General features: G+C 58.8%; 2 protein-coding genes across 6 annotated transcripts; one reads left to right on the top strand and one right to left on the bottom strand.

Annotated features, from left to right (window-relative positions):
• Window positions 1–836: 836 nt before the first annotated feature.
• PLIN1 (perilipin 1) lies at window positions 837–8,075 on the top strand. Of its 5 annotated transcripts, none has more exons than XM_068143422.1 (9): window positions 837–940; window positions 1,647–1,705; window positions 3,178–3,376; window positions 3,507–3,589; window positions 4,066–4,318; window positions 4,484–4,749; window positions 5,295–5,447; window positions 6,154–6,390; window positions 7,031–8,075. In XM_068143422.1, exons 2-9 carry the CDS (start codon window positions 1,661–1,663, stop codon window positions 7,400–7,402), a joined length of 1,608 nt encoding a protein of 535 aa, XP_067999523.1. In that variant the 5' UTR covers window positions 837–940; window positions 1,647–1,660; the 3' UTR covers window positions 7,403–8,075. The 5 variants fall into 5 exon arrangements, with proteins under 5 accessions (XP_067999523.1, XP_067999520.1, XP_067999521.1 ...); XM_068143419.1 differs by having other exon boundaries at window positions 873–940; window positions 1,615–1,705; XM_068143420.1 differs by having other exon boundaries at window positions 876–940; window positions 1,615–1,705; window positions 6,157–6,390.
• Window positions 8,076–8,289: 214 nt separating this feature from the next.
• On the bottom strand, window positions 8,290–11,362 carry LOC137443618 (ras-related and estrogen-regulated growth inhibitor-like protein). Its single transcript, XM_068143424.1, has 4 exons — window positions 11,120–11,362; window positions 10,617–10,670; window positions 10,076–10,152; window positions 8,290–9,531 (listed from the first exon to the last, which is right to left on the bottom strand). Exons 1-4 carry the CDS (start codon window positions 11,256–11,258, stop codon window positions 9,106–9,108), a joined length of 696 nt encoding a protein of 231 aa, XP_067999525.1. The 5' UTR covers window positions 11,259–11,362; the 3' UTR covers window positions 8,290–9,105.
• Window positions 11,363–11,887: the final 525 nt, after the last annotated feature.

Raw genomic sequence — 11,887 nt, 5'->3', positions numbered from 1 at the left:
TGCCTGGGAAGTGTCCCACTCCCATGTAGGAGCAGCACAGCCAGGAGCAGGAAGCCTGGGAGCCATGGTGGTTGCACATCAAGTCCTGCATCGGGGCACTGGGCAGCTGCAGGTGTTTAAGGACTTGGCTTTGCTGCTTGGGCCTCCCCTGATGCTGAGCCCCATGCCAAGGGGCTCCCTGCCTTGTGCCAGGTGGTCCAGGGGACAGAGCAGGCTTGTGTCAGCCAGCTGCCCAAACCGCTCTCCTGCACCCTTGGTTATTGCCTTGTTCTCTGGCCTTAGTCCTCTTTACACCACAGTGTCCTCATCTGATCAGTGCAGCTCATCCTTGACATCCACAATCAGCAACCAAAACCTATCCTAGCTCCACACAGGTGGTGTCTTCTCTTTTTCTGAACCAGTACCACAAGCAGCTATGTTCACTATGGTGTGAACTGGCAGAGTGCCTCCTGTGCAGTGAGGCAGGCTGGCCACGGAAGAGCAGCAGTGGTGACAGGTCAAGAGGAGCAGTTGCTCCTCTCTATGAAGGTCTCCCCTGAGCCTCCTCTTCTCCAGGCTAAACAATGCCTGATCCCTCACCTTCTCCCTGGCTGCTCATGATCTGTGGCTTTTGAGGTGGTGAGGGCCAAGGGCTGCTCCTTTTCATCTTCTCTTGGAGGAGTGGCATCACAGCCCGGTGCATCCCAACTGTGCCACAGCTTCTGGGCTCTGCAGGGCAGTTGGCAAAGGGGATTTTCTGCTGTCATATGCTCCAAACGGCAGAGGTTTCAGGGAGCTCTTTGGCCAGTTTCCACTGCAGTCTGCCAGCTCCCAAAGCACACGGGCAGGAGGTGGAGCCTCACGGTGGTAGTAGTGGCCGGGCAGGGTGCACGCATCACTCTCAGAGGACCCGGGTGAAGGGACAGCACAGCTGCCACTCTCTGCTCCTGCCTCGCCCTCGGTGAGTAGCCTGTCCCCATCCAGTGCTCTGTGGAGAGCTTCAGCAGGACCAGGGGGATGACAGCAGGGATCATACCACTCTCCTTAAGCCTCCTGAATTCCATCTGCTGCTAAGGAAAGGCCGGGGCCGGGGCCGGGAGCTGCTGCCCAGCTGGGTGCACAGGAGATGGGTGTTCTGGGGTGCTTCTGCCCCTGCATGGAGCTGGTGCCGTGCAGGGCTGGGTGCTGGCAGGACGAGCAGCAGAGCTTCAGGGCAGGCATATGGGAGGGAGCTGCTGGGCAGCTTGCCCCATCCCTACCTGCAGCTCCTCTCCTCCTGTCCTGCCTTACCTCCTCTCAGCCTCCACCTCCGCCTGGCCCTCACGCACAGCAAAGAGCATCCTGGCTGCTCTAAACGTGCTGTACAGCTCTGCCAGTGCTCTCTGTCCTGCCTTGTACTGCAGACTAGATGCCTCTCATGTTTACACCTTTGGGTGTTAAGAGACACTAGCAGGGCATGGTTGTGTGGAGTCATCAGTTCTACAGCTTCACTGGTGAAAAAGTCAAGCTTTAGGTATTGCCAAATCCATTGGACTGGCGTGGGGGGGCTTGCATCTCAGCCCAGCTCCTGGACCTGCCATGCTCAGGAGGTACAAGAGTGGTGGGGAGAGGCTGAGCCCAGCCCTGCCTTTGCAGCAGGGTCTGTGGCTCCCAACCTTGCTTTGCAGGTGTGTGTGCCACGATGACAGTGAAGAAGAATCAGACTCTGCAGAATGGAATTGCCAAGGTGAGTGCCGGGAGAGAGGGAGGGCAGAGGTGGGCCAAGGGCACCAGGCAGTGTGTGCCAACTCTGCCACATAATCTCACACTGCCCCACAGTTCCCCCATAATTTCACATGGATCTTTACCTATCTGTAGCCAGAGCATCAGCAAATGCAAAGGATAAAACCTTTCACTGGCTTGAAATTAAATAGTTCAGAGTGAGGAAAGTTAGCCCTGAGCTGATGTGAGCCCTTGGTGATGCCTGCAGGCAGTGCCTGCCCTTCATCTGTGTCCCCACTGTGTGGAGAGCAGACCTCCAACAGTCATGAACAGCTGGAGCCCCTGGGATTGCTGCACTGCAGCATCTGTGAGAGGATTGGCTCCCTGGCAAGCCAAAACCAGGACAAGACAGCACAAAACAAGGAGAGCTTTTCTCAGACCTGCAGATTCACGGCCCAGGCATGGTATCCAGTGGGACATGAAGCCACACTCTCACCCACTGGAGATCAGGGCAAAGCTCAGCTCTTTCTTCTGCTCTGTCCCATGCAGCCCATGGTGCTCTTGCCTCACAGCTGCTGTGAGGAGCCAACATCCATTCTGGTCCTCCCTTGGCACTGCAATGCCTCTCAGTTGTCTGGGTGCTGGGTGAGAGCAGGAGTGGAGGGTTGGAGCTCAGGTTTATCCTGCTTACCCAGCTTTGAGGAACCTACCTCCACCCATGCTCTGACACTGGCAGTGCACACAGGAGTCAGCTGTGCTGGTGTACACTGCCATCCCATGTCACCCCTGCTAGCAGGGGGTGGGGACACAGCACCTTGCTGCCTTGGAGAGCTCTGGTGCCCTCTTATAGCAACGGCTCCTGCCAAAGTCTGGCATGCCCTCAGGGCCAGACCTGTTCCTCTCCACTTCTCCTTTTTGAGGTCCATATCCCTTACTTGTCACAATGGTAGCGAGACAGAGAGGACAGAGGTGCCACATAGCCTGGTCTTTGTTGGTCCAAGGACAGGGTCAGACAGAATGGGCTGCCCGGGAGGTGGTGGAGTCACCTTCCCTGAGGTGTTCAAGAGGGGATTGGACGTGGCACTTGGTGCCATGGTTTGGTCATGAGGTCTGTGGTGACAGGTTGGACTCGATGATCTTTGAGGTCTCTTCCAGCCTTGGTGATTCTGTGATACTGTGAAAGAAGAAACAGTAGAGCAGAGTGGAAAGGCAAAGAGAGCACCTGGACAGTCAGGCTCCAGGAACAAGGGGAGAGGGCATCATCACCTCTCTGACACTGGCTGTGGTGTCCCTGCTCCTTCAGCAGCAGCAGGAGCCAGCCTGCTTGCCCACGCCTGGTGCCGTATAGAGCAGCCCCTCAGTGGGGTTTGAGACATGCCCCCCTGCAGAGCTGAGGTGCTCCGGGCTCACTACGAGGCACCAAGTGCCAGCGGGGCGGTGAGGAGGAGGCTGCAGAGAAAGGCTGCAGGCTGACTGGCTCCTGTCTGCCACGCACAGGAGAACGTGCTGCAGAGGGTCCTGCAGCTGCCCGTGGTGAGCTCGACCTGCGAGAGCCTGCAGAGGACCTACAGCAGCACCAAGGAGGCTCACCCGCTGGTGGCCTCGGTGTGTGATGTCTACGAGAGGGGCGTGCAGGGCGCCGGCGCCTTGGCCAAGTGGAGCGTGGAGCCCGTGGTGCGCCGGCTGGAGCCTCAGTGTGAGTCTGCACTGCACGGGGGAGCCCGCCACGGCCTCTCCTGCTGGGACAATGCTGGCACTAGCATGTGCCCAGCACAGCCCAGGAGCTTCTTGTTACCAACCCCCCTCATGCTTTTTGCCCAAGGCAGTTGCTGTGGCTAACGACCTGGCTTGCCGAGGCTTGGACCACCTGGAGGAGAAGATCCCTGCCCTGCAGTACCCTGTTCACAAAGTAAGTCCTGTCACAGCCTGGGTCCCCTTGGCCTCTCCACACAGCCCACAGCATGTCTCCTCTGGCTTTGTTTCTCGATGGTGGGGGGCTGCTATGGGGAATACCAGGCAGCACCTCCAAGCAAGGGTTCTTTCAGGGGCTCCTGCAGTCTAGAGGGTGGTTTGCACACTCCCTAGTACAGGCCAGCAGCATCCTATATAGAATAGAATAGAATTAACCAGGTTGGAAAAGACCTTTGAGGTCATCCAGTCCAACCTATCATCCAACACCATCTAATCAACTAAACCATGGCACCAATTGGCTCATCCATATATCCCATCCCTGTCAGCTACCTCCAGCCCAGGCTGGAGAGCTGTTATGCCCCTCTCAGGGCTGCCTACTGGCATTGCCATTGTTGGAGTCCCCATGGTCCCTCCAGCTGTCCCACACCACCCCAAGCACACCAACAGGGTTGTCTTCCATCTCTCTGCCTGCAGCTCGCATCTGAACTGAAGGGCAGCATCTCCATCCCCATCCTAAGTGCCAGAAGCACCATTGGCAACTCTGTGGATAAGATCATAGAGCTGGCAGCAGAGGGCTATGAAGTCACCAAGAGCACAGTGGAAACGACAGCAAAGTACACGAGAAGGAACTCGGTGACCCAGATGGCAGCTGCAGGGGTGGACACAGCTCTGGGAGGGCTGGAGAAGCTGATGGAGTACCTGCTGCCAGAGGAGGATGAGGAAACAGGTAGCCCTGATGCCCAAATGCCCCCTGAGGGTGTCTAATGAGGGCTGGCTGTGCGTGGGGTGACACCTCACTCGTGGGGTGCACACAGCAGGAGGAAACTCCTGGATTTTGGCACAGGGATGGTCCCACCAGGACATAAATTCCCCTCTGCTCTTCTGCCTGCAGATCAGAAGCCCAAAGCAGCACATGGGGCAGCAGCAGCAAAGGCCTCTCAGAAGCAGCCCTGTGCTCCCAGTGCTCCAAGTGTTCCAAGTGCTCCCAGTGCTCCCAGTGCTCCCAATGCTCCCAGTGCTCCCAGCACTCCCAGCACCCTGGGACGGATTGGTGCCTTGGTTAGCACTGTCTCCCACCGCGCTTACCAGCAAACCACCCAGAGCCTCCAGCGTGCCAAAGCCAAAGGGCAGGAGCTGGCCACTTGGATCCCCATCCTGGTGAGTGCCAAAACCCACCTGCCGGCTTCCTGCTCCCCCATCCCTTCTTCCAGGCTGATTCTGCCTTCAGAGGAGACATTTCAGGCTCCTTGGAGGAGGGCTGAGGGCAGAGTGGTGGCAGCAGGCTGCTCCCCCGACTCAGCAGGACAGGCTGGGGCTGGCGATTCCCGTGGCACGTTCACACACAACCTTCTGCTGTGTTGGTGGGACGAGTTATTTTTAGCTGCCTCCCAATGTATGTTGTTGATTTATGGCCTTGCCATAACATCCTCCTAAAGCAAAAAGCCCCTGCAGAGACCCAGAGAGGATGGGGAGAAGGAGGTGCCTCTCCTCTCCCACCCAGTGCTGTGGTGGGAACCCCTTCCCAGGCCTGTGCCCAAAGGCCAGCGCTCTCAACTGCACTCAGGATTTCTCCCCTGTGCAGGAATTAACTCCTCTGCTCCCTGCACCCCCCTGGAACCCTGTGAAATCCTCAGGCTAAGCAGGATGAGGGGGATGGGACCTGCCAGCTTTCTCTAAATGGTGGCTTTTTGCACCTTTTCTAGGGCAGCTTGGCCAAGCCAAGTGCACCTGAGGCACCACAGGTCCACAGTGATGAGAAGAGCACCACATCTGGCTGGCTGAGCCGGCGGCAGAGCAAGGTGCCAGAGCAGAAGCAGGAGAAGGCAGGGAAGAAAGACGGCAACCCCACCAAGGAGGTATGGAAAAAAGAGGGGCAGCGAAAACAGAGACACCCCAAAACATCCTCCTGCCCATGGACCATGCCAGCATGAAGGATGTTCCCCCCACAGCCTTGAGGACCATGCCTCCATCCCTACTGAACCCTGAACTGCAGCTCGGTGGAGTCCAAGGGGAGTTGGCAGGGGTGCAGCCCCAGGACTCCCCTCCCCTGGCTCCCCAAAGCTGGAGGCTGTGGGCAGGCTCTGGGTTGGGCAGGGTCACTCTGGTTCATGTATTCAAGACTCCTTTGGTGCAGTGGGGTGTCAGCACCTAGCTCCCTGCTGAGCCCCTGAACAGACTCAACCCCTTCCCCCCCAGTCCCTGCAGTGAGGGGTGGTGTGAGCTGGTGGGGCTGGGAACAGTCCCCGTGGTGGCTGTGCTGGGACATGGGGACAGGAAACAGCAGGTCGGGGTCACTGTCCTTCACCCCTGCCTGCGGCGGAAGCACAGCCCAGAGCAGAGAGTCCCTGGGGGGCTGGGAGTGGGAGCTGGGGAGTGGGAGGAGGGTGGACAACAGGGAGTGACCCTGACACAAAGGACTCTGGTGGCTCTTGCAAAGCAGTGAGCTCAAAGCGCTCAGGCTTTGAGCTGTGGAGAGGACAGGGAGCCCTGGGCCACCCCTGCCCTGCCCTGTCCAGAGGTGCTGGTGAGCCCAGGGTCAGCAGCTGAGCTGTTTTCTCTTAGCAGGCAGGAGAGGAGCCCGGGCTGGTGGGCAGCATGGCTCACAACCTGCAAACTGCCTGCGCCTCTGGCATCTCCAGCGTGAAGAAGGTCCCAGCCGTGGCCTGGGATGCAGCAGAGGGCTTGATCCTCTTCACCCCCCGCCGGCTGTCCAAGGCCATGGAGACAGTGGATGCTCTTGGAGGGACCCTTGTTAGTGCCCCCAAGCATCTGCTGGGCACCCTGTACAGCTATGTGCCGGTGAGTTTGTCCTCAGTCAGGTCTTGTCCATCTCTAGCAACCCCCAGTTTGCCCAATCTCCTCCCATGGGCATCCCATCCCTCCAGGCAGTGCCAGGAGGTACCAGATGGGATGCTGTTAGAACACTTCAGTTGCATTCTCCTCCTGAGCATACCCCAAACTGTGACAGCAAGTCCCCCTCATTAAGCCAGCAGATAGGCCAGTGGCTGCACCTTCACATGGAGGTGTTCAAGAAATGTGGGCATGGCACTTTGGGACATGGTTCCATGGCCATGGTGGTGTTAGGTTGATGCTTGGACTCAATGTTCTTAGAGGTCTTTTCCAACCAAAACAATTCTATGGTTCTATGCTTTATACCTAAACCATGTTGTGACAACAAATTCCTGGGAAGCTCAGGTTGAACTTTTAACCACTCTGCTGCTCTCTTGGGACCATCTTTCCACTGAGGCTGCCCAGGGGCTGCAGCCAGCCAGTCCCTTCCACTGGGGACCCTTCTAGGGGTAAACTGGCTTGTCCTGAGGTCCCTCTAGCGTTAGGGGGGCTGTGTGCTACAGGGCTGGCAGGCGGGCACGGGGCTGGAAGGCGGGCACGGGGCTGGCAGGTGGGCACAGCCCGGCCAGGTGCTCACTCCCTCTCTCAGCTCCGCAGGCAGTCAGTGAAGGACGAGAACGCGGCTGGGGGCAGCAAGCCTGACCCGGAGAAGGAGCAGAAGGAGGAGGACACCAAGTCTGCCTCCCCCTCCACCGAGGAGAAAGCCCAGCTGAGGGGCGACTGGAGGATGTACCGCGGCCACCACCCTCTCTCCTTCCTGGGGCTGGAGGACCCCCTGTTCCTGCGCCACAACTTCTACCGGAGCCCGGCCTTCGAGCCCGAGTACGCCGTGCCGCGGAAAGCTGCCTTCACCCCCTACAGCCGGCGGGTCAGCGAGGGCTCCTACCGCTTCGGCCCCGACGCCCTCTACGGCCGCGCCTACGGCGGCAGCCTCTACAGCCCTGCCTTCAAGAAGGACTGAGCGGGAGCGCAGCATGAGCCCACCCCGGCTCCCCCTCTCTCATTCGCTCCCCCGCATGCTTTGCCCGGGCCACCGCCAGCCACCCGCCCGCATCCCTGTACCAGCACAGGAGCTCAGAGTGGTAGACATGCCATGGGATATCCTCAGGACTGCATCGGGGCCAGGAGAGGGGAATAAAGGCATCTGAAAGCCCTGGTAGGGGAAGGAGAAGGTAGGGGAAGGTGGGACCAGAGAGGACCAGAGAGGCAAAGATATAGAAAGAGGGGTGAGACCAGAAAAAGGGACTGGCACTGGACTACCCCAGTCCCTGCTGAGCAGATAGTGTGGGCTCAGGTGGGATACATGCTGAGAGCAGCATGGAGAGCAGGGAGGACAGCAAAGCCATGAAACATCAGCACAGCAATGATAGCTCCCCATCCTTTCTCCCTCCATCCCCCCTCACAGGGCCCATCCCTGGCCAAGGAGGAGCTGAAGATCCCTGCTGATCAGGAGGACTTGGGAGTAAGAAAGCCCTGGGGATCCATCCCACAACATGGTGGGACAGATGGTGGGGTCAGGAAGAAAACTGGTGAGAACAGGTGGAGCTCCTGGAGCCCCTCTCTCCCCCAGGACCTCCTGGCTTCCTGCAACACCTCGTTGTATCTGCTGCAGCAATAAACCTTCCTGACCTGCTGCTCTCTCTGTCTGCTCAGCTGCTGTACGGGGGCGAGCCACCAGAATGAGAGAACACAGTGGGGTGAGACACCCAGTCCAGGGCTGAGGGGGTGGGCACGGGAAACTCATCCTTGAGTCACTGCCAGGGGGAGAGTGGGTGCTCATGCCCAGCATGAGACGTGTCTGTTCCCATGCCCCAAGTACAAATCCACAGCCCCGAGGAGCCGGGGGCCTCCTGCCAGAGACGATTTATTGCATTTCCAGAGCACAGCAGAGAAATCGGCGTCTGTACCGCAGACACAAACCCTCTCCCAGCAAACTGCTTTCCCAGGCACTCCAGGGGAAGAGGCAGGGAAAACCCTCCCAGCAGCAGAAGGGGTCGAGCTGAGCCCAGAGACCCCTTTCCCCATTTCTTGCCCCCCTCCCCGGGGACAGGCAGCTGCACGGCTGGGAAGGCGCAGGGTGCGATCCTGTCCTGGGAACGAGCCACGCGCTGCACTTTCCCAGGCACAGCCTGCAGGGACCTCGCACAAGGGAAACGGCTGCAGTCACTGACAGGCTGTGGGACACAGGGCTCGGAGCAAGGAGGCTGGGATGGGAGGTGTCAGCCCTCCCTGAGGCCCTCCAGGGTCGGCTGGTGCTGCAGGCTCTGGGATGGCTGGGTGGTCGTGCAGAAGTGGTGTGTCCTCCCTGCTCTCCAGCTGCCTGGGCAGCCCCCAGCCAAGCAGCTGAGGAAGATGCTGCCTGGATCTATGGCAAAAATCACCTGGTGGTTTCCAGTGCTGGAGGATGGAAGAAGAAAGCAGGAGGCACCTACAAAGCTGGTACAGCAAAGAGTAGAGTTTCTGCCCCATCACAGAGCCAAAAGGAAGGCACTACAGCCCTCAGCTGCACAGGCTGTGTATGGCAGGACACCCAGACACGGGCATTAGGAGGTCAGCAAGGAATCCATCATACTTATGGAAACACACACACCATCTCCATGGGCACCCAGGGAGGAAGGAGGCTCAGCCCAGCTGCACAGCACAGATAGAAGCAACAGCCATAGCTCAGAGGGAGTCCGTTCGCTTACGGGCAAACACAGCTGACATGGTCTTGACGATGCCACGGATCCCTGTACCCTTTTTCAGTGCCAGTTTGGTGTCAGGGATGCGCTCTGCCAGTCCATGGAAGACCATGAGGGCCCCGTGATAGGCCTCAGCTGCAGAGACCTCGTAGAAACCACAGTCTAGAGAGAGAGCCAGGAGCCTCCCCTCCTCGCTGGACACCACCCGTTGGTGGTGCAGGTCCCGCTTGTTGCCCACAATGACGATGGGCACCTTCTCCTGGTTCTGCCCCTCCTTGGCTGCCTTGATGAACTGGATTTTGAGGGGCAGGATGTTGAAGCTGGCACGGTCACAGATGCTGTAGACCAGGACAAAGCTGTCTGCCCACTGGATTCTCTTCTCCTCGGAGGATCCCTCCTCTGCATGCTCCTGGGAAGAGAAAAGGAAGGAGTTTTTGTTTGGCTCCCTCCTTCTGTGCCTGCCTGGAGGCAGCAGTCCTGAGCCCAGGGTACAGGGACCGCTGGCAAGTAGCAAAGGGGCAGGAAGAAAGAGAAGTATTGAGGAAGGCTGAGAAGCACCTGGCAGACCTCAGCAAGGGGACATGATTTGAGCTTTAGCATCACTGTCCTCACCTTACCACCCAGCTGCCAAGCACTGTTGCTGTAGGTGATAGCAACATGGGGACCTCAGCATGGCATTTCTACTTTGTCAACAGTCCTGTGCTCAGTCTGGGCTGGCAGTGTTAGGGCTTCAGCTCTAATGTCCTCAGCTGGAGGACCATGGGCTACAGTGGCTGTCACTACTCTGCCAGCAACGCTGTTGCCCTGTGCTCTGCAGGCAAGAAATCATCTGATGAGAGAGCTTTACTCAGCTGGAGCTTTGCTGCCAGCCTGTGGTTCCCCATAGGTAACTTTCAGTAGAGCTTCTTTTGTCCTTGGGGTGAAAACAGGTGACAGGGGTGCAGCCTTCTCACCTGAGAACTGGGGACATCCCAGATGTGGAAGAGAATCTCTCTGCCATCCACAGTCAGGTTGTGGCTGTAGATGAATTCTGCCAAAAAAATATTACAAAATCATCATCCTCCTGGGTCCAAGAGGTAGCTCCCTCAGCTCAGGTCTTCTCTTCCTGGGGATGAGTCTGCCACATCCACCCTGGCAGGCTGTGCTGCACAAGTCAAGACCCAGAGGCTTTTTTTCATACACCAACAACCACATGGAGCATGATAACCCTCACAGCTGCGGCTGCCCCAGCCTGCCTCCATCCCAGCATCCAATCCAGGTACACTGGTGCCACCAGCTGCCACCCGGGACATTTTGCACCCTAGAGATGCAGTTCTGGCATAAGGAGCTGAGTCAGTTTACAAACACCACCACCGAGCACCCTGCGAGCAGGCAAAGGCTCTGCAGAAAGGCAAGGAGTGGATGGAAAGCAGCAAACCCCGGAGGGCAGAAGCAGGCTCTAGCCCTGACCCCAGTCCCTAACGGGAACTGGCCTGGCCTCGGCCTGGCACTCACCCATGTCTCCGTACTCCCCGATGAAGCGCCGGGTCAGGAAGCGCACAGTCAGAGCTGCAGAGCGAAGGAAAAGAATCATCAGAGCAGTCCTAAACCCCAAAGAGTCTCCTTTTGCAAAGCAGAGCACAGGCAGGCACCATCCCCTGTAAACTCCCACCCAGCAGAATGACCTCTGGTTTTCTCGCAGCCGCCAGCAGCTCCGCGAGCAGAGCAGAGGCAGGGCATGAACTGCAGCATCACCGAGCTGCAGCTCGGCAGGAAACCCTTCTGCCCCTCGCCCGCCCGCTGCCTGCTGGGTTGTGCTCAGCCCCGAGGCACGGTCAGCGCCCGAAAGCTCAGACCCATCTCACCAGCTTGCTCACGGGGCTGCTCTCTGCAGCTTGTACTCCAAGTGCTGCTGCAGTCTTCAGCCTTTTTTCAGGGGGGTGGGGGAGAAATGGATCTCCCTGCCGGGGCACCCGCTGCTCCCAGGGCTCGGTTCTCACCCGACGGTCGGTCCTTACCTGATTTCCCTACGTTGTCTGCTCCCATAACCAGGACATTTGCTTCCATCTTCAGGGTGGTGGGGCCAGGCACCTCCATGAGGGCAGGGTGGTCGGGGGTGAAGCTGGCGCTCCGGCGCAGAGGCAGCCGGAGCCCCATACCGAGCACTGCCGTGCCCGCCGGCAAGCCCAGCTATGTGTGCAGCTCCGATCCCTGCAGCCGAGGAGCCGGCGCGTCCCACAGCACCCAGGGGACCCGTGAGGCACATTCTCCTCCCCGCAGCCGCAGGGGCGGTGCGGCCGGAGCTGCGGGTGGCCAGATGAAAAACTTTGCTAGGGCTCAGATCATCATCCCGAACAGACGTCACTGCTTGCAGCCGGCCCTGCCAGCCCCCGGCACGGCAGGCGGCCGGGAAGCACCGGCTGTCTGCACCAGCTGCTCGCAAACGGCATCCCAGGGGGCTGCCCACGCCTCCACCTCAAGCGTTGTCCCTTGGCAGGGCCACGCAGCCCCTTGTCTGTTCCCTAAGGTGAGCATGGGAATGCCTGCGAGGAGCGGTGGAGCGTCTGGGCAGTGCTGCAGCATCTCCCAAGGGATGGAGCATTGCCTAACGGGTGTTGGAGCATCTCCCAAGGGATGGAGCATTGCCTAACGGGTGTTGGAGCATCTCCCAAGGGATGGACTCTCTTATGAGTGAGGGTATGTCTCACAAGTGATGGAGCACTGTCTCGCAACTGCTGCAGTGTCACACAAGTGATGGAGCATCTCGCAAGCAGTGGAGCATCTCG

Source organism: Melanerpes formicivorus, unplaced genomic scaffold (assembly GCF_026170545.1).
Source record: "Melanerpes formicivorus ecotype bairdi unplaced genomic scaffold, bMelFor1.0.p_v2 SCAF_10, whole genome shotgun sequence".
Classification (NCBI taxonomy): Eukaryota; Metazoa; Chordata; class Aves; order Piciformes; family Picidae; genus Melanerpes; species Melanerpes formicivorus.
The sequence above is the reverse complement of the archived record's forward strand: the minus strand, read 5'-3'. Positions and strand labels throughout refer to the sequence as shown.

Bases quoted from the DNA above. Each gene is read 5' to 3' on its own strand.
- PLIN1 (XM_068143422.1), top strand. From the start codon at position 1,661: ATGACAGTGAAGAAGAATCAGACTCTGCAGAATGGAATTGCCAAG. The intron at 4,319-4,483 runs GTAGCCCTGATG...TTCTGCCTGCAG, and splicing joins AGAGGAGGATGAGGAAACAG to ATCAGAAGCCCAAAGCAGCA. The intron at 4,750-5,294 runs GTGAGTGCCAAA...CACCTTTTCTAG, and splicing joins CCACTTGGATCCCCATCCTG to GGCAGCTTGGCCAAGCCAAG.
- LOC137443618 (XM_068143424.1), bottom strand. From the start codon at position 11,258: ATGGGGCTCCGGCTGCCTCTGCGCCGGAGCGCCAGCTTCACCCCCGAC. The intron at 10,153-10,616 runs GTGAGTGCCAGG...TTTTTTTGGCAG, and splicing joins CGGGGAGTACGGAGACATGG to AATTCATCTACAGCCACAAC. The intron at 9,532-10,075 runs GTGAGAAGGCTG...TTCTCTTCCCAG, and splicing joins GGGATGTCCCCAGTTCTCAG to GAGCATGCAGAGGAGGGATC.